This window comes from Oncorhynchus kisutch, linkage group LG9 (assembly GCF_002021735.2).
Source record: "Oncorhynchus kisutch isolate 150728-3 linkage group LG9, Okis_V2, whole genome shotgun sequence".
In the NCBI taxonomy this organism is placed as follows: domain Eukaryota; kingdom Metazoa; phylum Chordata; class Actinopteri; order Salmoniformes; family Salmonidae; genus Oncorhynchus; species Oncorhynchus kisutch.
In genome coordinates, this window is record NC_034182.2 from 15,119,734 (window position 1) to 15,147,423 (window position 27,690).

Here is a 27,690-nt window from a genome sequence, read left to right on the forward strand (position 1 = left end):
TCTCAAAGGTTCTATCAAAACGTTGGTGAAAAGGTTAAGGAGAGCACTTCTCTGCTGAATATAACTAGGTAGTTGTTGGAAAATATCTGCCCTGCCTACATACACTTTTCTAGGTTCTATTGTATTGTAAAATAAAGGTTAAATAAAATAAAACATTGATTCAGCATGGATTGCAGTTGGTTTGTTGAATGTACCCCATAACGTGGAGATAGTGAAAGCAACCGCAATTTGATTGGTCTCCACAACATTATTTTTTTCACAGGCGGGAGCTGTGGTGCAACCATCACGAAAAAAGCAAGTGCAAATGAACAGTGCAAACTCAAGAAGTGAGGAGAGTGAATGGTCAACGGTGAGTGTTGCTTTGCTTTGTCATATCAATTCTACTTTCCATAATTTCGTTACATATGTAGCTGTCAAAAAGTTGAAGTATAATTTGTTAGCTGGTCGGCTAGGTTGGCTAACATTAACGTTAGCTGTTTGGAGCAGGTGGCTGATTCCCGATGGAGGCTTGTTATCGTACTGCTAGGGTGGTTGATTATTGGTAATCTATTAGCTATCTAACTATCATTGGCTAGCTATCTAATGTGACGAAGAAAATGATAAGACAAAGAGTAAAGCCACATGGAGGAAGAGGACGGATGGGGGCTTTCCCGGTTCACACACATGTCCATTTACTTTACACAATTAATGTTTACATTCCGGCCTGCTTGTCAAAGCTCAAGGAAACAGCTTGTTCATGTATGGATAGATTATACGTATATTTTATGCATTGTATATCAGACCATATACCACGGGTATGACAAAACATTTAGTTTTACTACTCTAATTACATTGGTAACTAGTTTATAGTAGCAATATGGCTCCTCGGGGGTTTGTGATATATGGCCAATATACCAAGGCTACTCCACGTTGCGTTGTGCCGTGGTAAGAACATACCTTAGTCATGCTTAAGAACAGCCTATAGCCGTGGTATATATTAGCCATATACCACACATTTTCGGGCCTTATTGCTTAAGTGAAGCACAGTATATTTGCACGCTAGAATTCAATGGCAATATAACATGTAATAATGAACTATGTTTGAGCTGCTTTTGAAAGCAATAGTCGAATTGAAAACATTATTGGCATTGTTGAATTCGATTTTCATAATGGAAAGCTAGGACTGATGGCTTGGTTAGCTAAACTAGCAGGTCTGTTTGTTTGGTAACCATAGCAACTACTGTAGCTATCTAGTAAGTTTGCTATCTGCTTCTGTGAATTTTGAACACATTTCTAGAGGCAAATGTGTTAAATTATAGCCATGGTATAAAAGGGATATTCAACCCGGGACTCGTTATACTTTCTGAAGGCACTGTAAATAACATGTTAAGCATTACTTACAATCTGTATCCCTTAACATTGCATATGTAAGGGATAATCAACGAGGGGCTATGCGTTCTCTGTCCCTTCAGAAAGTATTAACACCCCTGGACTTTTTCCACATTTTGTTGTGTTACAAGGTGAGATTAAAATGGATTTTAATTGTCATTTTCATCATCTATATATATATTTTATATATATTTTTTTGTCATCTACACAAAATACTGTAATCTCTACTGTAAGGTCTTCTAAAGAAAGACCCCAACCATTCATTATGTTGTTATTAATTTGCATACGTGCCATTGTACTTATGCTTACTGTATAGCTGAATATTGAGGCCTTTGTCTGTGTCTAGCTCTCTGCCAAAACTCGCAGCCCCGCGTTGGTGAGAAAAGGGACTGAGGGTGATAGCCAGGCAGAGACAGCCTCTGTTTTTCTTTGAAACAAGGGCAGATTTGCATACTGCAGAGACAGGTTCTTAGAAACCTTGTGTTAAGAATAACTTGTTCTTTTAGCTGCACATGCAGGGTTTGACATAGGAGATCATACCATAAGGTGTGATCTCGGGTATATAATATTTATTTTGTTTGGGGCAGAACTCAGGAGAGACATCAGTTGTATGTCTGATGTTTGATCTTTGACTTCTGTCTACAGCTGTATTTGGATTAAAATTGTTATGATTTATAAGTGCACATTTTGAGTGTTCCTTATTTGTAAATAACGGAGCCCAGAAAAGTGGAACCAACACTACACAAAAAAATCTAACATTTGTAATCACCTTTGGCAACAATTACAGCTGTCTTTCTCGGTAAGTCTCCAGCTTGTACACCTGTATTGTACAATATTTGCACATTTATTATTTTTTACATTTCTTCAAGCCCTGTCAAGTTGATCATTGGTAGACAGCCTTTTTCCAGCCTTGCCATAGATTTGCAAGCAATTTTGTCAAAACGGTAACTAGGCCACTCAGGAACATTCAATGTTGTCTTAGTAAGCATGCATGCCGATGACATGCATACCCATAACATTCAGACAACACCATGCTTGAAAATATGGAGTTCTACTCAAGATATGTTGTGTTGGATTTGCCCCAAACATAACACTTTGTATTCAGGACATAAAGTTAATTTCTTTGCCACATGCTATGCAATTTTACTTTAGTGCCTTATTGCAAACAGGATGCATGTTTTGGAATATATTTTATTCTGTACATGCTTCCTTTTCACTCTGACATTTAGGTTAGTGTTGTGGATTAACTACAGTGATGTTGATCCATCCTCAGTTTTCTCATATCAAAACCATTAAACTCTGTAACTGTTTTAAAGTCACCATTGGCCTCATGTAGGACTGTGCGATATGGCCTAAAAATCATATCTCCATTTTTTTCATTCTAACTTCTAACTTATTCTCGTTAATAAAAAATACAAGTTCTCTAAGGGTTGTTGTACTATTAAAGGTCAAATACACAGTATTTCAAACAGTCAGCAATAATGTCATGAATTCAGGGCTTGACATTATACCTAGCCTAAATATAAACCTTTCCTCAACCATAAAAAACACTAATAACTGAATTAATTTATCAAAATCTTTGTATTTAAAATTTAGCCAACTTGGATCTATTTGCTAGCTAACAGAGTTGAACAGTTGTATTGTTATGAACACAACCTTCTCTCTGTCTCCAACTGTTTGAAAAGCATGTTTGTATGTCCACTTTGTTCAGATGTTAAAATCAAGTGGCCTACCTTATTTCTCAGAATGAGTACGAGTTTCCAATTCCTCATAGAATTGTGTTTTATGTGTATTATGTGTCTTGATAAACACATTTTTACTTCTGAACTTATTTAGGCTTGCCATTGCAAAGGGTTTGAATACTTATTGACAAGACATTTCAGCTTTTAATTTATAAACATTTCTAAAAATGTAATTCCACTTTGACATTATCTGGTATTGTGTGTCACTGGCCTACACACAATCTCATTTGAATCATTTTAAAATTCAGGCTGCCTGTAACACAACAAAATTAAGGGGTGGGAATTCTTTCTGAAGACACTATCTTGCTAGCTACATTGCATAACACTGACATTTCCCCCCCCCCCCTTATTCAACAGAGTGATAAGTCTGCAAGGTGGTTGATTGCATTGTAGATTTACCTTGGAAATGGACAGTGACAGTACCAATGGTAAGTGACTGTGATCTCACATTTCTATCCCCCTTCATCAAAAGTATGGTACAAACCCCATAGAGAAACAGACAGAGCTGCGCTTGGATCTCATCATCCAAGGTATTGGATATGTTATTGTTTTTGAGAGTCCACAGGGACAGGTGCTACTCTATCCTCCCCCAGACGGTGTAGTGGTGACTGTAAGAGACTGACGTGTCTGACACCATTAGCACCCTACCTGTGAAACATGGGTCGTTAGTGACTTGGAGGTGTCAGCCTTGACAGTCTCCTTGTGTAGGATCGGATGACATTGGTCCCAGAGGAAAGCTAACCAGGGCAGATTGTGGCAAACTTTGAAATGGATTCATATTAGGCCCTGGCCATCAAATATTTATGGTATTTATCTACAAGGATTTAGCACAGCATTTGAAATAGAAGTGCGCTTGCTGTTATCCATTTCTGATTCACGGTACCACTCTTGTCTTTGCGCATGTGTGTTCAATGCATATTATTTATATGTAGGGCCTAGATACCGTAGAGAACGTTGACTGCAGTGTATGGAAAAAGTCATTAAAATATAAAATGGTGATTAGCCTGTTGTTCTCCTCCCTACCAGAGGCATGTGTGTTACATGATTGCTCCATCGTAAGCATATACAAAATCTTCGTTAAATAATTTGTTTTTATTTTTTGTTAATATTCTCCTCCCCAGATGTGCAGACAGAGCTGGACTCTGTGGAGGCAGAGCTGGAGGTGGTGGAGCTGCAGATAGCTGAGCTGCTGGAGAAGCAGGCTAGCCTGACCTCCAGGAGGAAACGGCTGCTCCGCAAGCTGGAGGAGGCATGTGACTCCGCCCAGCCCTCTGGATCCTGCTCAGGCTCTGGATCTGGACCTGCAATGACCAAGCAGGAGCTGCTGCGCTATGAGAATGATGGTACAGTAGAGGCTACAATGTATAGGATGTGGCACATGCGTACAATATACACTGAGTGTACAAAACATTAAGAACACCTTCCTAATAATGAGTTGTACTTTTGCCCTCAGAACAGCCTCAACTTGTCAGGGCATGGACTCTATAATGTGTCTAAAGCATTCAACAGGGATGCTGGCGAATGTTGTCAAGTTCTCTGAATGTCCTTTGGTTGGTGGACCATTCTTGATACACACGGGAAACTGTTGAGTGTGAAACCCAGCAGCGTTGCAGTTCTTGACACACTCAAACTGGTGTGCCTGGCATCTACTAACATTCACCCTCCTGAATGGCACACATACAGAATCCATGCCTCAATTGTCTCAAGGTTTAAAAATCCTTCTTTAATCTGTCACCTCCCCTTCATCTACACTGTTTGAAGTGGATTTAAGAGATGATATCGTTTCCCTGGATTCACCTGGTCAGTCTGTTAGGGATGCACATTTTATATAATGAGATCTGTATATAATGACGAGATACTTGTTTTTCCTGCCCTAACAATGGGAGTCGTCCCAAGGCGGGAAGGCAGGGACAAGTTAAGGCCCAAAATAATCCCATATCAATTTTGGACAGATTTTGTCGAGAGTGAAGCCTCTTGCTTCGTCGCCTCTTCCTCTCTGATACTATGCATGCGTACAAGGACTGGACATTTTTCATTAAAAGCTTAATGGAAACATGCAACAATAACAAGCCTATTGTCTTACAGTCAAAAGGTGATTGAACATGCAACTCCTGTAATGAAGCAGCTAATAAAACCACATTTTCAAACATTTGCCCAAATGCAAATAGAGGAAAACACCGTTCTAAAGTACGCACCTAATGCGAAGAAAAGTAAAACGTTCAGGTTTCAAACTATTATCTGCCTCACGCTCACATTGCAAAGTGGTGGGTGACGCGCTGATAGTCAATGGTTGGCATGTTATAGCCTACAGTATGCATCCGAATGGGAGTTGCTTGAGAAATAAAAATGGCTCCTTTTTAATTGTGGCCACAAATTAACACGCGATTGCATTTAGAATTATTTGTTGCGTAATGACTGGGCTTACAAAAGCAGGTTTCACTCCAGTAACCTACAGTCTTTTTGAGGTGCAACTCTTTCTGACAGGTGGTAGGCTATTCTGCTCCTCAAACTAGGCTCTGTATGCTGTGCACGTGTGATAAATAAAATGCATAACGACTAACGAAAATATACATGCGGCAATTTTAATTTGACCAAATTATGATAATTAACCTTTTGATCGAGAAGCATGACCGGTCAAGTTTATTTTTGGCTAACTGAGTAACCTTAACATCCACAGTCTGTCATGGAAAGAGCAGGTGTTCCTAATGTTTTGTACACTGTGTGTGTGTGTGTGTGTACACAACCGTTCAAAAGTTTGGGGTCACTTAAAAATGTCCTTGTTTTTTAAAGAAAAGCCTTATTTTTTTGTCCATTTTAAAATAACATCAAATTGATCAGAAATACAGTGTAGACATTGTTAATGTTGTAAATGACTATTGTAGCTGGAAACGGCAGATTTGGTTTTTAATGGAATATCTACATAGGTGTACAGAGGCCCATTATCAGCAACCATCACTCCTCTATTCAAAGATTTGCAAATAAAAAGCCATATCTCTGACTGGCCAATAACAACAACAAAAAACTTAAAATGGGCAAAAGAACACAGACATTGGACAGAGGAACTCTGCCTAGAAGGCCAGCATCCCGGAGTCGCTTCACTGTTGACGTTGAAACTGTTGTTTTGCGGGTACTATTTAATGAAGCTGCCATTTGAGGACTTGTGAGAGGCGTCTTTCTCAAACTAGACACTAATGTCCTACATGTCCTCTTGCTCAGTTGTGCACCGGGGCCTCCCACTCTTTCTATTCTGTTAGAGCCAGTTTGCACTGTTCTGTGAAGGGAGCAGCACAGAGCGTTTTACGAGATCTTCCGTTTCTTGGCAATTTCTCACATGGAATAGCCTTCATTTCTCAGAACAAGAATAGACTGACTAGTTTCAGAAGAAAGTTATTTGTTTCCGGCCATTTTGAGCCTGTAATCGAACCCACAAATGCTGATGCTCCAGATACTCAACTAGTCTAAAGAAGGCCAGTTTTATTGCTTCTTTAAATCAGAACAGATTTCAGCTGTGGTAACATAATTGCAAAAGGGTTTTCTACCGATCAATTAGCCTTTTTAAAATTATAAACTTGGATTAGCTAACACAGCGTGCCATTGGAACACAGGAGTGATGGTTGCTGATAATAGGCCTCTGTACGCTTACGTAGATATTCCATTAAAAATTAGCCGTTTCTAGCTACAATAGTAATTTACAACATTGTCTACACTGTATTTCGGATCAATTTGATGTTATGTTAATGGACCTAAAAATGTGCTTTTCTTTCAAAAACAAGGACATTTCTAAGTGACCCCAAACTTTTGAACGGTAGTGTGTGTGTGTGTGTGTGTGAGATATATCTCACACACACACATTACGTTTGTGTATTTATTAAGGGTCCCCCATTCACTCCTGTCAAGGCAACCAGCTACTCTATCTGGGGTCCCCAAACATTAAGGCAGTTATATACAATTTAAAATATTACATTACATTTCATAACACTTTAGTCAATACATTTAGTGTGTTCCCTCAGGCCTCTACGCCACTCATATATTTACAATACAACATCCATGTGTTTTATCGTGTTTCTTTACAGTCCCTGCTATTCCATAAGGTGTATTTTATCTGATTCTACTGCTTAACATCAGCATCAGCCATGGCTCTATGTAGTACTGTGCGCATGACCAAAAGTATGTGGACACCTGCTCGTCGAACATCTCATTCCAAAATCATGGGCATTGATATGGAGTTGATTCCCCTTTTGCTGACATACCAGCCTCCACTCTTCTGGGAAGGCTTTCCACCAGATGTTTGAACATTGCTGCGGGGACTTGCTTCCATTCAGCCACGGGCATTAATGAGGGGTGTCCCGTTCTGTGAGCTTGTGTGGCCTACCACTACGTGGCTGAGCCGTTGTTGCTCCTAGACGTTTCCACTTCACAATAACAGCACTTACAGTTGACCGGGGCAGCTCTAGCAGGGCAGAAATTTGACGAACTGATTTGTTGGAAAACTGGCATCCTATGATAATGCCACATTGAAAGTCACTGGGTTCTTCAGTAAGGCCATTCTGCTGCCAATGTTTGGTTATGGAGATGTGGCTGTGTGCTCGATTTTATACACCTGTCAGCAACAGGTGTGGCTGACAGCCGAATCCACTAATTTGAAGGGGTGTTTACTGCATTTTAATTATTGTTAATCCTCAGTTATACTAGAGACATGAGGGGTGCATAGTCTAGGGTTTTACACCAGAAGTTAATGGTTATCTGTAGGAGGAATGTATATGGTGGATGCAATTATTAAGCTTAGAATGTACAGAGTGCAGGGAAGATGATCACATGTTGGCAGGCACTGATAAGGGTGGAGAGCTGTGGATTTGTGAGGAAGGGGGTCGAGGTCAGGTCACATAATGGGAGAAGGAACAATTTATTGCCCGTATCACTTAACTTCATGCCTAGCAATAAAGAAGATGTAATGTTTAGAGAGAAGGAGGAGACTTCACCGAAATTGGGTTACATATTACTGGGGGAAATATGTTTTTGTCTTATGTACAGTTGAAGTCGGAAGTTCACATACACTTAGGTTGGAGTCATTGACTCGTTTCTCAACCACTCCACAAATTTCTTGTTCACAAACTATAGTTTTGGCAAGTCGGTTAGGACATCTTCTTTGTGCATGACACAAGTAGTTTTTCCAACATTTGTTTACAGACACATTATTTCACGTATAATTCACTATCACAATTCCAGTGGGTCAGAAGTTTACATACACAAAGTTGACTGTGCCTTTTAACAGCTTGGAAAATTCCAGAAAATGTCATGGCTTTAGAAGCATCTGATAAGCTAATTGACATAATTTGAGTCAATTGGAGGTGTAACTGTGGATATATTTCAAGGCCTACCTTCAAACTCAGTGCCTCTTTGCTTGACATCATTGGGAAATCAGCCAAGACCCCAGAAAAAATAATTGTAGACCTCCACAGTCTAGTTCGTCCTTGGGAGCAATTTCCAAACGCCTGAAGGTACCACGGTCATCTGTACAAACAATAGTACGCAAGTATAAACACCATGGGACCACGCAGCCGTCATACCGCTCAGGAAGGAGATGCGTTCTGTCTCTTAGAGATTAACTTACTTTGGTGCGAAAAGTGCAAATCAATCCCAGAACAACACAGCAAAGGACTTTGTGAAGAAGCTGGCGGAAACGGGTACAAAAGTATCTATATCCACAGTAAAACGAGTCCTATATCAACATAACCTGAAAGGCCGCTCAGCAAGGAAGAAGCCACTGCTCTAAAACCACCATTTAAAAAAGCCAGACTACGGTTTGCAACCGCACATGGGGCCAAACTTTTTGGAGAAATATCCTCTGGTCTGATGAAACAAAAACAGAACTGTTAGGCCATAATGGCCATTATGTTTGGAGGAAAAAGGGGGAGGCTTGCAAGCCAAAGAACACCATTCCAACCGTGAAGCACGGGGGAGGCAGCATTATGTTGTGGGGGTGCTTTGCTGCAGGAGGGACTGGTGCACTTCACAAAATAGATGGCATCATGATTAAGGAAAAATGTATGTGGATATATTAAAGCAACATCTCAAGACATCAAGTTAAAGCTTGGTCGAAAATGTGTCTTCCAAATGGACAATAACCCCAAGCACACTTCCAAAGTTGTGGCAAAATGGCTTAAGGACAACATAGTGAAGGTATTGGAGTGGCCATCACAAAGCCCTGACCTCAATCCGATAGAACATTTGTGGGCAGAACTGAAAGTGTGTGCGAGCAAGGAGGCCAACAAACCAGTCAGGGCAAAAAAATCACCCAACTTATTGTGGGAACCTTGTGGAAGGCTACCTGAAGCGTTTGACCCAAGGTAAACAATTTTAAAGGCAATGCTACCAAATACTAATTGAGTGCATGTAAACTTCTGACACACAGGGAATGTGATGAAATAAATAAAAGCTGAAATAAATCATTCACTCTACTATTGTTCTGACATTTAACATTCTTAAAATAAAGTGGTGATCCTAACTGACCTAAGACAGGGAATTTTTACTAGGATTAAATGTCAGGAATTGTGAAACTGCGTTTACATACAGTCTTACATACAGTCTCTCAGTTTTGCACATCGAGAGACTGAAACTTTTTCCCATTCCTCCTTGCAAAACAGCTCGAGCTCAGTGAGGTTGGATGGAGAGCATTTGTGAACAGCAGTTTTCAGTTCTTTCCACAGATTCTCGATTGGATTCAGGTCTGGACTTTGACTTGGCCATTCTAACACCTGGATATGTTTATTTTTGAACCATTCCATTGTAGATTTTGCTTTATGTTTTGGATCATTGTCTTGTTGGAAGACAAATCTCCGTCCCAGTCTCAGGTCTTTTGCAGACTCCATGTTTTCTTCCAGAATGGTCCTGTATTTGGCTCCATCCATCTTCCCATCAATTTAACCATCTTCCCTGTCCCTGCTGAAGGAAAGCAGGCCCAAACCATGATGCTGCCACCACCATGTTTGACAGTGGGGATGGTGTGTTCAGGGTGATGAGTTGTGTTGCTTTTACGCCAAACATAACATTTTGCATTGTTGCCAAAAAGTTCAATTTTGGTTTCATCTGACCAGAGCACCTTCTTCCACATGTTGGGTGTGTCTCCCAGGTGGCTTGTGGCAAACTTTAAACGACACTTTTTATGGATATCTTTTAAGAAATGGCTTTCTTCTTGCCACTCTTCCATAAAGGCCAGATTTGTGCAATATACGACTGATTGTTGTCCTATGGACAGAGTCTCCCACCTCAGCTGTAGATCTCTGCAGTTCATCCAGAGTGATCATGGGCCTCTTGGCTGCATCTCTGATCAGTCTTCTCCTTGTATGAGCTGAAAGTTTAGAGGGACGGCCAGGTCTTGGTAGATTTGCAGTGGTCTGATACTCCTTCCATTTCAAATCAAATCAAATTTTATTTGTCACATACACATGGTTAGCAGATGTTAATGCGAGTAGCGAAATGCTTGTGCTTCTAGTTCCGATAATGCAGTAGTAACGAACAAGTAATCTAACTAACAATTCCAAAAAACTACTGTCTTATACACAGTGTAAGGGGATAAAGAATATGTACATAAGGATATATGAATGAGTGATGGTACAGAGCAGCATAGGCAAGATACAGTAGATGATATCGAGTACAGTATAACATGAGATGAGTATGTAAACAAAGTGGCATAGTTAAAGTGGCTAGTGATACATGTATTACATAAGGATGCAGTCGATGATATAGAGTACAGTATATACGTATGCATATGAGATGAATAATGTAGGGTAAGTAACATTATATAAGGTAGCATTGTTTAAAGTGGCTAGTGATATATTTACATTTCCCATCAATTCCCATTATTAAAGTGGCTGGAGTTGAGTCAGTGTCATTGGCAGTGTGTTGGCAGCAGCCACTCAATGTTAGTGGTGGCTGTTTAACAGTCTGATGGCCTTGAGATAGAAGCTGTTTTTCAGTCTCTCGGTCCCAGCTTTGATGCACCTGTACTGAGCTCGCCTTCTGGATGACAGCGGGGTGAACAGGCAGTGGCTCGGGTGGTTGATGTCCTTGATGATCTTTATGGCCTTCCTGTAGCATCGGGTGGTGTAGGTGTCCTGGAGGGCAGGTAGTTTGCCCCCGGTTATGCGTTGTGCAGACCTCACTACCCTCTGGAGAGCCTTACGGTTGAGGGCGGTGCAGTTGCCATACCAGGCGGTGATACAGCCCGCCAGGATGCTCTCGATTGTGCATCTGTAGAAGTTTGTGAGTGCTTTTGGTGACAAGCCAAATTTCTTCAGCCTCCTGAGGTTGAAGAGGCGCTGCTGCGCCTTCTTCACGATGCTGTCTGTGTGAGTGGACCAATTCAGTTTGTCTGTGATGTGTATGCCGAGGAACTTAAAACTTGCTACCCTCTCCACTACTGTTCCATCGATGTGGATAGGGGGGTGTTCCCTCTGCTGTTTCCTGAAGTCCACAATCATCTCCTTCGTTGAGACGTTGAGTGTGAGGTTATTTTCCTGACACCACACTCCGAGGGCCCTCACCTCCTCCCTGTAGGCTGTCTCGTCGTTGTTGGTAATCAAGCCTACCACTGTTGTGACGTCTGCAAACTTGATGATTGAGTTGGAGGCGTGCGTGGCCACGCAGTCGTGGGTGAACAGGGAGTACAGGAGAGGGCTCAGAACGCACCCTTGTGGGGCCCCAGTGTTGAGGATCAGCGGGGAGGAGATGTTGTTGCCTACCCTCACCACCTGGGGGCGGCCCGTCAGGAAGTCCAGTACCCAGTTGCACAGGGCTTGGTCGAGACCCAGGGTCTCGAGCTTGATGACGAGCTTGGAGGGTACTATGGTGTAGAATGCCGAGCTGTAGTCGATGAACAGCATTCTCACATAGGTATTCCTCTTGTCCAGATGGGTTAGGGCAGTGTGCAGTGTGGTTGAGATTGCATCGTCTGTGGACCTATTTGGGCGGTAAGCAAATTGGAGTGGGTCTAGGGTGTCAGGTAGGGTGGAGGTGATATGGTCCTTGACTAGTCTCTCAAAGCACTTCATGATGACGGATAGTCGTTTAGCTCAGTTACCTTAGCTTTCTTGGGAACAGGAACAATGGTGGCCCTCTTGAAGCATGTGGGAACAGCAGACTGGTATAGGGATTGATTGAATATGTCTGTAAACACACCGGCCAGCTGGTCTGCGCATGCTCTGAGGGCGCGGCTGGGGATGCCGTCTGGGCCTGCAGCCTTGCGAGGGTTAACACGTTTAAATGTCTTACTCACCTCGGCTGCAGTGAAGGAGAGACCGCATGTTTTCGTTGCAGGCCGTGTCAGTAGCACTGTATTGTCCTCAAAGCGGGCAAAAAAGTTATTTTGTCTGCCTGGGAGCAAGACATCCTGGTCCGTGACGGGACTGGATTTCTTCCTGTAGTCCGTGATTGACTGTAGACCCTGCCACATGCCTCTTGTGTCTGAGCCGTTGAATTGAGATTCTACTTTGTCTCTGTACTGGCGCTTAGCTTGTTTGATAGCCTTGCGGAGGGAATAGCTGCACTGTTTGTATTCGGTCATGTTACCAGACACCTTGCCCTGATTAAAAGCAGTGGTTCGCGCTTTCAGTTTCACACGAATGCTGCCATCAATCCACGGTTTCTGGTTAGCGAATGTTTTAATCGTTGCTATGGGAACGACATCTTCAACGCACGTTCTAATGAACTCGCACACCGAATCAGCGTATTCGTCAATGTTGTTATCTGACGCAATACGAAACATCTCCCAGTCCACGTGATGGAAGCAGTCTTGGAGTGTGGAGTCAGCTTGGTCGGACCAGCGTTGGACAGACCTCAGCGTGGGAGCCTCTTGTTTTAGTTTCTGTCTGTAGGCAGGGATCAACAAAATGGAGTCGTGGTCAGCTTTTCCGAAAGGGGGTCGGGGCAGGGCCTTATATGCGTCGCGGAAGTTAGAGTAACAATGATCCAAGGTCTTTCCACCCCTGGTTGCGCAATCGATATGATGATAAAATTTAGGGAGTCTTGTTTTCAGATTAGCCTTGTTAAAATCCCCAGCTACAATGAATGCAGCCTCCGGATAAATTGTTTCCAGTTTGCAGAGAGTTAAATAAAGTTCGTTCAGAGCCATCGATGTGTCTGCTTGGGGGGGGATATATACGGCTGTGATTATAATCGAAGAGACTTCTCTTGGTAGATAATGCGGTCTACATTTGATTGTGAGGAATTCTAAATCAGGTGAACAGAAGGATTTGAGTTCCTGGATGTTTCTTTCATCACACCATGTCACGTTGGCCATAAGGCATACGCCCCCATTTCAATATTATCGCTTGCACAGTGCTCCTTGGGATGTTTAAAGCTTGGGAAATCTTTTTGTATCCAAATCCGGCTTTAAACTTCTTCACAACAGTATCTCGGACCTGCCTGGTGTGTTCCTTGTTCTTCATGATGCTCTCTGCGCTTTTAACGGACCTCTGAGACTATCACAGTGCAGGTGCATTTATACGGAGACTTGATTACACACAGGTGGATTGTATTTATCATCATTAGTCATTTAGGTCAACATTGGATCATTCAGAGATCCTCACTGAACTTCTGGAGAGTTTGCTGCACTGAAAGTAAAGGGGCTGAATAATTTTGCACGCCCAATTTTTCAGTTTTTGATTTGTTAAAAAAGTTTGAAATATCCAATAAATGTCGTTCCACTTCATGATTGTGTCCCACTTGTTGTTGATTCTTCACAAAAAAATACAGTTTTATATCTTTGTTTGAAGCCTGAAATGTGGCAAAAGGTCGCAAAGTTCAAGGGGGCCGAATACTTTCGCAAGGCACTGTATAAGGCTATTTCGGAAATTAAAATACTTCCAATAGAAGTAGTTGAATCCGGCCACATTTATTTGAAAATACACAACTACCTAGAAAATATATATTTCAATAACAAATAATCAAATAAACATGTATTTTAACTCTGGTCTGATATGTTCACATCCAATAAGATGGGCATCTTTCAAGGCGCTGAATTGAGCACACAGTTCAATTACAGCAAAAATAAATATGTAGGTTGTGTCCGAAGTGCTATTTTATTAGGTAGGCTACAATCTTGAAGGCTGAATATATTGCTGTACTGTATTTTGACATGCTTGAATGTTTTCTTTCCAACCCTAGATTTCTCGTGGTCTACAGAGCTGCAGCAGAATCTGAAGGATGCGTTCCAGCTCTCTAAGTTTCGTTCTCTCCAGCTGAAGGCCATCAACCTTAGTATGTCTGGTAAAGACCTCTTCCTAGTGATGCCCACTGGACGAGGGAAAAGCCTCTGCTATCAGCTACCTGCAGTCTGCTCTGAGGGTAAGGGGAGAATGCACAAAGGCACACACACACAAAATTCATACATGCGTATATAGATGCAGACACACATATACACCAGGTGACGTGCATATACTGAAAAGCCTAATGTTACAGTTCATTGAATGATTGTGTATCGTGATTTTCATTATTTATTTAATCCACTATCTATGTTTAATTGTTACCTTATTTTAAATTAATAATGTAGCAATTAACTCATTAGGTTTTGGGGCACCACGGAAGAAGTTGTTTACAGCGTTACCATCTCCCAAATTAAACTCTAAGGTCTTTACCTATAACATCGATAAACAGTCATCTTGTTAATCACTACCTACTCATTCTGAATGATTGATTGTAACCTTGGATCTGTAAAAACCCCACCATTATTCACTACTACACAGTACTACACAAATTGGTTGAATAATTTATTTACTAGCTAACTAAATAATAATGCAGAATACACACACATTTACAGTTGAAGTCGGAAGTTTACATAGACCTTAGCCAAATACATTTAAACTCAGTTTTTCACAATCCCTAGTAAATCCTAGTAACAATTCCCTGTCTTAGGTCAGTTAGGAACACCACTTTATTTTAAGAATGTGAAATGTCAGAATAATAGTAGAGAGAATGATCCATTTCAGCTTTTATTTCTTTCATCACATTCCCAGTGTGTCAGAAGTTTACATGCACTCAATTAGTATTTGGTGACATTGCCTTAAAATTGTTTAACTTGGGTCAAATGTTTTGGGTAGCCTTCCACAAGCTTCCCACAGTTAGTTGGGTGAATTTTGGCCCATTCCTCCTGACAGAGATTATGTAACTGAGTCAGGTTTGTAGGCCTCATTGCTCGTACATGCTTTTTCAGTTCTGCCCACAATTTCTATAGGATTGAGGTCAGGGCTTTGTGATGGCCACTCCAATACCTTGACTTTGTTGTCCTTAAGCCATTTTTCCACAACTTTGGAAGTGTGCTTGGGGTCATTGCTCATTTGATAGACCCATTTGCGACCAAGCTTGAACTTCCTGACTGATATCTTGATGTTGCTTTAATATATCCACAAAGAAAATCCTCATGATTCCATCTATTTTGTGAAGTGCACCAGTCCCTCCTGCAGCAAAGCCCCCCCACAACATGATGCTGCCTCCCCTGTGCTTCATGGTTGGCATGGTTTTCTTTGGCTTGCAAGCCTCCCTCTTTTTCCTTCAAACATAACGATGGTCATTATGGCCAAACATTTCTACTTTTCTTTCATCAGACCAGAGGATATTTCTCCAAAAAGTATGATATTTGTCCCCATGTACAGTTGCAAACCATAGTCTGGCTTTTTTTATGGTGGTTTTGGAGCAGTGGCTTCTTCCTTGCTGAGCGGCCTTTAAGGTTATGTCGATTATAGGACTCGTTTTACTGTGGATATAGATACTTTTGTACCTGTTTCCTCCAGCTTCTTCCCAAGGTCCTTTGCTGTTCTGGAATTGATTTGCACATTTCGCACCAAAGTAAGTTCATCTCTAGGAGACAGAACGCATCTCCTTCCTGAGCGGTATGATGGCTGTGTGGTCCCATGGTGTTTATACTTGCGTACTATTGTTTGTACAGATGAACGTGGTAGTTTCCGGCATTTGGAAAGATGAACGAGACTTGTGGAGGTCTACATTTTTTTTTCTGAAGGTCTTGGCTGATTTCTTTTGATTTCCCATGATGTCAAGCAAAGAGGCACTGAGTTTGAAGGTAGGCCTTGAAATACATCCACGGGTACACCTCCAATTGACTCAAATGCTGTCAATTAGCCTATCAGATGCTTCTAAAGCAATGACATAATTTTAGATTTTCGTAACTTTAATCATATAGTTTGCTCACGAACTGCAACCTGTTTGGAGTAAAAATCATGAATGTATTTACGTGTGAAATGCTTTTGTTCGTTGTTTATCTCTGTCGGAACCAAGCCTTCTTGCAGAGGGTTGGTGGGCATTTCCTGTGAGCCACTTGTACATGGTCTGATTGTCCACCAGAGGTCACAATGTCCTTCTTAGTTGTCCAGTCTCCATGGAGTGTTTCCTCAGAACTTCCTCTTAGCTGTACCAGTGATTTGTCTGGGAGGGGAGTTCTCCTCTCTCCACCTCTGGTAGATAGTCAAAGTTTCAAATCACTTTTCACAGGCAGCTACAGATTGGTATCCTGGTCTGGTAGGGGAGTTAATTTCTTTCACCTCGTGTTGTGGTTGAAAGTTTCAACCATTTCAAACATGTAGCTCTCCGCCTCACGTTTCCTGTTCTAAAGGTTGATTTCTCTTCCAAGCCTTTATGCACTCTTGATAAAAGGGGTGTTCCGTCATGCTAACAAGCTCTCTGAACTCCCTCGAAGCTTGGCTACTTAATGTGTAAAGGATATGATTAGAAGTTGTATGACGACTCCTAAAATCACATACCGATCTCAACAAAAATACGTTCATATTTATTTTCAAATAATTTGCACAACATATTGGATGGGAACTTGACAGATGAAGGCGGTATCCTTTCCAAGTTACAGTATTTGGTCCATACAGTTTTTAATAACATTGCAAAATGAAAAACAATATGACATTAGTTTTCTTCATCTCCCCACTGACCATTCCCCAAGTGTCTGTGAACTAAGTCATTCCTTTGGTTGATACTAAAGGGTAGAGAGAGACTTCTCTCCTGCTTAAATTTACGACGGGGTGTGGAGGTGTCAAACCCCCCCCTTTGCGGTTGGGAGAGGGTCTGGTTATTGTCAGCCATTGCCAAGCTGATCTGACCTATTGGGATCCTCACAGGACAGTCATGACGGGTGTGCTGTGCAAACACGTACTGCAGACAGGGCAAAAAAATAAATAAAAAATAAATCCTGGCACTGGTGCTACCAACTTAAAGTTAGGAGCACCAGAAAATACTTTTTTATTTATTTTTATGATTGAATTACAGCCTATGAATTTTACTTACTTTTGAACCACATGTTGTGCCCTAGAAACTAATATGTAACACTGTAAAGACATTTGTTTATTACAAAAATTAAAATGTTGACACGAATACCTGTCATTGGAATTACAAAGTAATTTGGGGAATGTTCGTTTTCTAAATTGTGTAAAAGCACTGTTTTCCAATTGAGATGCATTACATTTTAAAACTATACACTATCTTTAAGAACGTCAGGTTTGTGATGACATGCAGGAGATCGTCATTCAGCCATTGCTCTCCTGAAAAAGCTATCTCTTTTCCTTTCTGTTCCCCCAGATGTTTGAATATACTGGTGAAGTTACCAGGGTGTTAGCTAGCTAGCCAATGAGGTAAACAAATGGTTAACGACACGTCCCGGTGATCCGCTATAGGAAAGTAAAAATGTTGCCCTGTTAATATGTGTCAGATCCTTTGACCTGGTTCTTCTAGAAGTAAGCCATTTTCGCTGTAGTAAATGGAGCAACAATGATGCTAACGAATCTGCGCTCCCTTTTTCTCTAGGGAATTTGGAAACAACGGTACAGCCTTTATTACAACTATTATTACAAGAGAGATTTTTTTCCCCCTAGGCGCATTGTGCTCCCAAAATAAAACTCCTGGTTGCACAGCAAAATATTTGGTCACATATGCGACTAAATTGGTCTGACTTTAAAGCTCTGATCGCAGACTGTTGTAGCCATTACTCACTGCAGTGTTATTTTAACGTGTGTTTGTGTGTTTCCAGGTTTCACTCTGGTCGTAACTCCTCTAGTTTCTCTGATGGAGGATCAGCTCATGTACTTAAAGTCCATTGATGTTGAAGCCGTCTCTCTCAACGCATCCAGCAGTAAGGTAATAACCAACACAAACATTTTTGACATATTATTGACACTTGGCTGGTATTGATTATACCTTTTAGGACTTGTGTTTTATTAGACTTCTGCTATGTACCTCAGGAACATGCTAAAATGGTCCTAGCGGGGATGACGGACACCAAATCGCTTTTCAAGCTGCTGTATGTGACTCCAGAGAAGATAGCGAAGAGCAAGCTGCTGATGTCGAGGCTGGAGAAGGCCTACAACGCAGGAAGGCTTAGCCGTATTGCTGTGGACGAGGTGCACTGCTGCAGCCAGTGGGGACACGACTTCAGACCTGGTGAGAGAGACCGTACAACTGTACTGTATATGGGCTACTTACTTTTTTATTAGTCTCCTTACTTTGTTGTGGAAGGTAAAGGGCTACTCCAACAAATCACTCAATGTAGAATTCCCAAACAATACCCAAACAAGGATATCCTCATAATTAAACAGAACACTTCAATGTATCTCTATGCATTCCCAATAGATTGCTTAATTCTAAGTAGTATGCTCAGGTTTGTGTGGGGTTGATGGCCAATTACCCCTCCTCTCCCGCCAGACTACAAGCTCCTGGGGATCCTGAAGAGGCAATTCCCAAAGGTTCCATTGCTAGGGCTGACTGCCACAGCAACCAGCAGTGTTCTAAAGGACTGTCAGAAGATCCTGTGTGTCCCTGAGCCAGTCACACTCACTGCCTCCTTCAACCGCACCAACCTCTACTACGAGGTGGGCGTCATGGCAACCTTACACACCTGGCTGCCACCTGCTTGGCAAACACCTGTTGTTCTTTTGACCTTTTAAAAATACACACACACTTGTTTTGCTAAAGGGGATGCTTGTTAAGATTCCCGCTGTGTCTCTACACTGAAGTATTGAGGATCTGTACTGTTTTTATGTCTCGCAGGTACTTCTTAAAGACTCAAACAGTGTTGATTCAATCAGTGACATTTCAGCACTGATCAAGGAGAGATATAAGGACCAGTCAGGTACTTTGAAAGGGAAAAACAAAGAATAGTTCAAAATTCAGTTTGTCACATTTTTGAAACATCAGCAGCTTGTTATCCAGACTTGCGGTGTTATGCTTCTGCTTTTGGCAGGGATAGTGTACGTGTTTTCCCAGAAGGATGCAGAAACTGTGTCAGCAGACCTACAGAAGAAAGGCATCAATGCATATCCATACCACGCTAATATGAATCCAGAGGACAAGTCACGAGTTCACCGCAAATGGGCCAACAACAAGATCCAGGTGGTGGTAGCTACTGTGGCGTTTGGGATGGGGATCGACAAGCCTGACGTCAGATTTGTCATCCATCACACCATCAGCAAGTCCATAGAGAACTACTATCAGGAGAGCGGACGAGCAGGTAGACGACTCCATTTTTCCCCCTTCCCCCACTCAAAAATGTGATAATTTAAGAACACCTGATCCCCTTTTCCAATTGCACTTCTACTTCGTCCGAAGCCATGGGAGTAGCCAGTTAAACTTTTTTTTCTTTCTTTTTTTCCAGTTTTTAAACTCTTCCTCTTAACTCCTAACTTATTGATCCTCTCTCCGTTCCTCCAGGCAGAGACGATAAGCCGGCTGACTGCATTGTGTACTTTGGCTTCAACGACATCTTCAGGATCAGCACCATGGTTGTCATGGAGAATGTAGGACAACAGAAGCTGCTGACCATGGTCGACTACTGTCAGAACGTAGACAGGTACTGAGCTGGACCAATCACAATGCTCTCATTGACATCACTAGATTACTTGTGACCATTTCAGTTGTGTAGATAGCTGTTTGAGGATCTCAAGGGTACAGTACAATGTATCTCTATTGTTTTAAGGTGTCGGCGCTCAGTGATCGCTGTTCACTTTGATGAGGTTTGGGATAATGAAGGATGCAACAAGATGTGTGATGTCTGTCGCCGTGGCAATGGTAGGAGTACAATATGGTGAACATACCACTTTTCAAATCCAACATACATGGCATGCTAGGGGTAGAATTGGAATTGGGCACATGAGTTACTCTCCCATCTAATCGAAAGAGCTGGCATAATTTATGTTGAGTCTTCATACCTAGTATCCCTGTGTTTCCTTCCAGACTACATCACGGTGGACATCACGCAGCATGCTAAAGATGTGGTCCAGATTGTGGAGCTGGCGGGCTCTCTGGACGAGAAGCTGACCCCCCTGAAGGTGACTGAGGCGTGGATGGGGAAGGGTCCGGCCAAACGCAGGAAGATGATCCAGACCACCACCTTGTCTCGCCTGGAGGTGGAGGCCATCATCACAAGCCTATTGCTGCAGGGATATCTCGGGTACTGGCTGACTTAACTTTAAACCCTTTTCCAGTTCAATATGCTTACTGCTGCAGGGCTACCTCAGGTAGGCCTATGACCTAGGGCATGTTCAGTGGGGCACATCATAGGAAAGACTTTTGCGTCAAAAATGTGTTTTCATTTCAGGCAGTACCTCCCAAAAGAACATATCCTTGTCTTACACCAGGTACTGACTAAGGACAAATAGGGTTGTCGAGAGTGGAGGCTGGAGAGAATTGTGAGCAGGTCATAATGGACTTGCTTTTAGAATGTTGATCTTTGTTTACCCCCTTTTTTTAATTTTCTCCACAGTGAAGACTTCAGTTTCACTCCATACACTACCTACTTCTACCTGAAGCTGGGTCGTAAGGCCCCAATGCTGAAGAACCAGAGTCACTCCATCACCATGAAGAGGAGGAGGACAGGCCTGGAAGCAAACACGGTCAGTACTACACAGCAAACGGTACAGAAATCATTCAGGAAGGCCTTTGGGTGCATCTCAATAGACTAACGTGGCCTCCTTCATCTGCACGGAATCGATATGATAATTGACTACCCGGTAACTTTTTTTTTTTCTTTTTTTCCCGAGTCCGTGCAGACTAAGGCTAAGAAGCCACTTTTGTCTGAAATACATCATCCTGGGATGTCTTATCTTTTCTGCGTATCACATTTTATTTGTCTATTTCTCCTTCTGCACTTCTGACTGAAATGTTTCAGTTTAACGTAATTATTTCCCCGTTTAAAGTAGTACTTTACTCAACCTATTTCTCACCGTCTCTATCCTCATCTCCGATGTCTTTGCCCCATCTTCTCTGCTCTTTCAATCTGTTTTTTTGTCTTCTCTGTTTCTGCTCTGAGGACCTCTATTGTTTACTTGTCTACTTACCTGCAGGTAAGTGAACTATGTTGTCAGTTTATTTTCCTTTCAGGCCAGCGGATGAAGACCTCTTCGTCATTTTGATTGATTGTTTTATTCAATCACCAGCAAAATCAGAGCGTTTCCCTTTTTATCAATGTTAATTATTATTTTAAATATTGAGTAGAATCATTCTTACCATCACCCTTGATTGTCATTAGCACACTTACTGTAAACAAAACAATTTCCCTAATCACTGTCTATGTAAATCACTGTAGTTCTAATGCTGTAGGTTTTCTAAACAATGTAGTGTTGCCTAATACCAGACAGGCGCCAGTATCAGGGCTCCAAGTGCAGTACAACAGCTGTGGTTTTGGGTGTTGCTGAGCTCTTATCTAATTCATGTTGACATTTGCTAAATGTGACCACGGTGCCGGTAATGGTTGATAATCAATCCTAACACCTTGATATGGGAATGATTCATGTTTCTGGTTCTCATGTCAATTCTTAAACCCTTCTCTGCTTACGTTATCACCCACACCTAGCTTAGCTTAGGTGTGTGTGTGTGTGAGACAGGCAGGTTAAAGCTGTTGTTGATGACCTACAGGTAAAAGTGTCCCAGGTAAAGACCAAAGCAGGAAAGAGATCTGATGACAATGCTACAAACTCCCCTGTCAGCAAGAAAGTCAAGAAAGACCTCTAGTGCCCTTCTGAAGATGCCAAAGAAAAAGTACAGTTCCCTGATTCTCTATTCAACCCACTGCATCTATGGCATGGCACTGTCTGGACAACCATGTGTATGTCAATTAGGTTAAAGACATGCGTAATGTTTGGTCCTGAATGATGTCCTTACAGAATGCATCATTATTCCTAAAGTAATTAAATATGCATGATGTCATACAGTATCAGTCAAAAGTTTGGACACCTACTCATTCCAGGGTTTTTATATTTTCATTGTGAAATAACACATGGAATCATGTAGTAACCAAAAAAGTGTTAAACCAAAATATATTTGAGATTCTTCAAAGTAACCACCCTTTGTCTTGATGACAGCTTTGCACATGCTTGGCATTCTCTCAACCAGCTTCATGAGGTAGTCACCTGGAATGCATTTCAATTAACAGCTGTGCCTTGTCAAAAGTTAATTTGTGGAATTTCTTTCCTTAATGTGTTTGAGCTGATCAGTTGTGTTGTGACAAGGTAGGGTTGGTATACATAGCCCTATTTGGTAAAATACCAAGTCCATATTATGGCAAGAACAGCTCAAATAAGCAAAGAGAAATGACAGTCCATCACTACTTTAAGACCTAAAGGTCAGTCAATGTGGAAACTTTCTTCAAGTGCAGTTGCAAAAACAATCAAGCGCTATGATGAAACTGGCTCTCATGAGGACCGCTACTGGAAAGGAAGACCCAGAGTTACCTCTGCTGCAGAGGATAAGTTCATTAGAGTTAACTGCACCTCAGATTACAGCCCAAATAAATGTTTCAGAGTTCAAGTAACAGACACATCTCAACATCAACTGTTCAGAGGAGGCTGCGTGAATCAGGCCTTCATGGTCGAATTGCTGCAAAGGAACCACTACTAAAGGACACCAATAATAAGAAGAGGAGACTTGCTTGGGCCAAGAAACACAAGCAATGGACTTTAGACTGGTGGAAATCTGTCCTTTGGTCCGATGAGTCCAAATGTTTGGTTTTTGGTTCCAACCGCCTTGTCTTTGAGATGCAGAGTAGGTAAACTGATGAACATCGCATGTGTGGTTTCCCCTGTGAAACATGGAGGTGGTGTGGGGGTGCTTTGCTGGTTACACGGTCAGTGATTTATTTAGAATTCAAGGCACTTAATCAGCATGGCTACAACAGCATTCTGCAGCGATACGCCATCCCATCTGGTTTGCACTTAGTCCCACTATCATTTGTTTTTCGACAGTACAATGACCCAACACACCTCCAGGCTATGTAAGGGCTATTTGACCAAGAAGGAGAGTGATGGAGTGCTGCATCAGATGACCTGGCCTCCACAATCATCCGACCTCAACCCAATTGACATGGTTTGGGATGAGTTGGACCAGTTTAGAGTGAAGGAAAAGAAGCCAACAAGTGCTCAGCCAATGTGGGAACTCCTTCAAGACTATTGGAAAAGCATTCCTCATGAAGCTGGTTGAGAGAATGCCAAGCGTGTGCAAAGCTGTCATCAAGACAAAGGGTGGCTACTTTGAAAAATATAAAATAGGTTTTGATTGGTTTAATAACACTTTTTTTTGTTTTTTTTTGTTACTACAGTACATGATTCCATGTGTGTTATTTCATAGGTTGTCTTCACTATTCATCTAAAATGTAGAAAATAGTAAAAATAAAGAAAAACCCTTGAATGAGTAGGTGTCTCAACTTTTGACTGGTACTGTATTTCTGTAAACACTCAACCATTGTTACTGCTTTCATGGTTTGTGTCATAACTCAGCCCTGTGTGTATGTCCTGTCAATGTCTACACACATGGCTGTAGATTCATTATGGAGCATGCTTTCACTAACTCATGCTATGCTACACTAACATTGGGGTTCACTAACATGGTTCTGTATAACAGCATGCCCAGTCCCAAGTCAACCCATCTTCGATTTTATGATTATTTCTTCAGTTAAGTCAGGGGTCACTGACACTTCCTTTTGTCTCCCACAGGAGGACCAATTAGCTGGTGGAGCTAAAGAGGTGGTGGTGACCTCCCAGTCCCCTCCTCCCGTTGCCCCCAATGACAGCAGCACTCCCCCTCCCAGACACAACAAACTGATCAAGATGCATAAAGAGCAGCAGAATCTGGCCAGGAAGCGAGACGAGAACCATGACCAGACAGAAAGCCAGACACAGGAGGACCAGAATGACCCTGCTGCTGCCCAGCCCACTGCCATTGAAGTAGACGTAGAGATCAATATTGTAGAGAAAGTTAATGACAGCGAATCCCCATTACCTCCATTAAAACGCAATTCTAAACCTAAATCAACAACCCCTCAAAAGAAGCGGAGGAAACCCTGTACTGCTGCTTTTGCTGCAGTCCTAGCTCCCTCAGAAGCTGTGGTTACAGACTCTGAACACCAGAGGCCAGCATTGGTCAACTCTCCCTCCCATGTCTCCATCATCTCCGAGGCTGCAGTGGAGGAGCTCTGTGACCTGAGGAACTACTACAGCAAACAGCTGAGGCAGATAAACAACATTTCCCATGAGTACTTGCAGAATCAGGGGTGCTCAGACCCAGGGGTGCTGGCCTGTATCAGAGAGCCACTAAAGAGCCTGCACCTCCCCCGTGGCTCAACCATCGCCCGGACGGCACGCAACCTGTGGAACCGAGTCAGCTCCAGAAGGAAACTCATACAAAGATGACCATTGACCTTCCCTGGGACAGTTGACTTTCAAATATGGACACTCCTGTATCTCTCTTTTTCCAGGTTTCACGTTGCCAGACTTAGAGCCCTGGGGCAGACAAGTCTACTTTTTAACACCTGTTCTATTTTTCTGGACCGAGAGAATATCCCCATCCAAGTTAATTTGAGATTGTAATATTTTACTGTTGGATCAATACCACTTGTTAGCCTAAGATAAAGAATGAAGAGCTGGTTTTGTTTTCGATAAACTTACCACACATGAACTGAAAGGTTTGTTGAACTGAAGAATGTTTTCACAATGTATTATTTGTAACTTTAATTTTTTTAAATTTTTTTTATATTTGAGCATTCCCTAATCTAAACAGCCACAATGTGCACGCTCGTGAATTTGATTCGCTCAAATATGTTTTATAATACTGCACTGCAGCTTTGAGAAGGTCCATTCACATTTGTGGAACACAGAATAATCTTTAGCTATCATTAATAAACAGTGAGTTAAAATTGAAATGGTCACATGAAACATTTCTATCTTTTGGTTGTAAAGTTATTTTTCTTTGCATCCTATTCAGGTATATTTTCTCATTCCTTTTGCATTCCACTAACCCCCCCCCAAAAAAAAAAAACACAGTAAGAGCACTTATCGGGAAAATAATTAAATTAAAACAATAATATTGAATCTACATACGCTGTAATTTTTTTTTTTGAATCTGCTTAAACAAATTTAAGGCATCAATTTACACAATATTGAGTAGGTGCAATTGCCTTTTGTTTTTGATTAGAACACTTCAATAAGTTATTCAAATGTACACAAAGTCCAGGGAAATATGAATAGCTGTAATATGAATGAAATTGACTTCATTTCTGATTAGTTACTTTCAGTGATGGTGTCTTAATGTTTAACTTTGTTAATTTGCCATTTACCAGCTTTGGCATGTATTATTGAGTGCTCAATCCACCTGCAGTAATTGGCGGTAGAACTGCAAGCATTACAATGTGCTGGATTTTCCTCTGTCATTTGGGGTGCTGATGGTGGAAATGTGTGGTATCACCATTAAGTCAATTTGTCTGACTTTTGATATCCGTTCATCATGATCCATTACACCTCATGGCACAACAAGCTGCTTAATCCTAATAAATACATATACTTGTCTTTCTTCAAACATGCACATAACATTGTGTAAAAAAAAAAAGTATACAAATGTTTAATTACCCACAATCCTCAAAAACAGAGCCACTTGGCAAGTTGTTGCAAAATATTATTAAGTATATTTTGGTTCAATTCACCCCAGATTTTTAAAATATTTTTTTTACAGTGTACAGCAGATGAAACATAATAACCCTTGGCTTGTAAACAATGTTAACTTGTGGCTTGATATTGATAGCATTATTTGTTCTTAGCCATGCATGATTCAGTCAAGAGCCCCGTTTATACCTGGTGCTAACACACGTCCTAATATTGTCCACATTTTTAGACGATTAAAATAACTGATTGTGATCAGATTTTCCGGACTGTTTCCCGAGGTAGTCGGGGACGAATTGATTGGTTGGATGAAAGCTCGATGGACAGGTCAAAGGGTGGAGTGTACAGGTGAGAGTAAAATAAAGAATAGCCACCTTTAGGGAGGTTGGGTTGCGACACACAAGGTTGCCAGTTCGATTGCCAATGCAGGTTTTGTTTTCCAACCTTAGTAATTACAATTCTACCTGACTGAACAGCTTTGTATAGGTAAAACATGTGTTGTGCCCTCCCAATTGCTTGCGCAGTAGACCAGGCACTGGGATAGGGACCAGAACGTCACAGGTTCTAAACTTGCCAATGCCCTTTCTCATCAAAGGTATATTTATAGCCCTGGTTACACCTTGCATTAACATGTGGTTTTCGTGATCAAACACATGGATCACACACAAGTGACTCATAACCCGCAATCTGCTGTTATGTCTGGGTTTAGGGTCATGAAATAGTGTGGATGATTGTGGGAGGGGGTTGCATGCAGTTTTAATTAAGAAATAAAGAAAAAGCAGTGCATAAAAAAAAATCATAAATTGATCATTATTGTGCAATTCATATCTATAGGCTACATTGCAATTTTTTAAAACATTTTTATTTCATTTTTATCTGGCATTAGTGCGTGGGCCCTAAAGCGTGGGCCTAACTGTATGCGCGCATCAAATGTTTTTGGGGAAAAAGTTATCAATCCACTAAGGCAGAAAGGGAACTTAAAACGCATTCTCTATATTTGCAGGTTAGGTTCGGCTCTGGACCTCAGAGTTTCACTATCACATATAGTCGGGCGGTTGTGGATGGGTTATTAGCAATTGCTGATGGGTGCTGGTGAACAAACAGCTGACCCGCGCATCACTAGTCTACACATTTGCAGCGTCTAAACATTGTATTAAAATGTGTCTCTTAAGCCTTGTTCACATTGGCAGTTTAAAGCGACTCAAAAGAAAGAAAAAAAAATTGCATATCTGATTTTAAACTGTTCTTTTTCTTTCAGCCAAAAAGCACATGGAAACTGATGTTTCAAACCACCTTCATACGGGATTTGAAATAAGATACAAATCTGATGTATTTGCTCTCAAGTGGTTTTTGGACTTATTTGGCATATCGTGTTACTTTGGCAAGAATATGTGGTAGCTAACGAGCTTGTTAATTGTTTACAAACAAATTAGTGAATGTGCTAGAAAGCTAAATGGCTACCTAGCTAGCTAGCGTCTGTTCTTCCACTATAATTTTGAACATTTAAAGCAACTGGGAAATGTCCATGGCGGGCATTGTTGTCAGTTTAGCTTGCTACAGTACATAACTTTGAGTGATAGGAAGCAAGAGCAAGACCACCAATCAGTCTGCACCACTGCGCAACACACTCGTTGTTACTATGACAACTAGCG

General features: G+C 41.5%; 1 protein-coding gene across 2 annotated transcripts; it reads left to right on the plus strand.

Moving 5' to 3' along the window:
• Positions 1-2: 2 nt before the first annotated feature.
• On the plus strand, positions 3-25,988 carry LOC109896816 (ATP-dependent DNA helicase Q1-like). Of its 2 annotated transcripts, XM_020491196.2 has the most exons (16): positions 6-68; positions 263-349; positions 3,468-3,538; positions 4,232-4,453; positions 14,274-14,453; positions 18,151-18,257; positions 18,362-18,560; positions 18,822-18,988; positions 19,167-19,248; positions 19,360-19,626; positions 19,827-19,965; positions 20,092-20,183; positions 20,349-20,565; positions 20,878-21,007; positions 22,029-22,151; positions 24,101-25,988. In XM_020491196.2, exons 3-15 carry the CDS (start codon positions 3,517-3,519, stop codon positions 22,122-22,124), a joined length of 1,920 nt encoding a protein of 639 aa, XP_020346785.1. In that variant the 5' UTR covers positions 6-68; positions 263-349; positions 3,468-3,516; the 3' UTR covers positions 22,125-22,151; positions 24,101-25,988. The 2 variants fall into 2 exon arrangements, with proteins under 2 accessions (XP_020346784.1, XP_020346785.1); XM_020491195.2 differs by lacking the exon at positions 22,029-22,151 and having other exon boundaries at positions 3-68.
• The last annotated feature ends 1,702 nt before the right edge of the window (positions 25,989-27,690 follow it).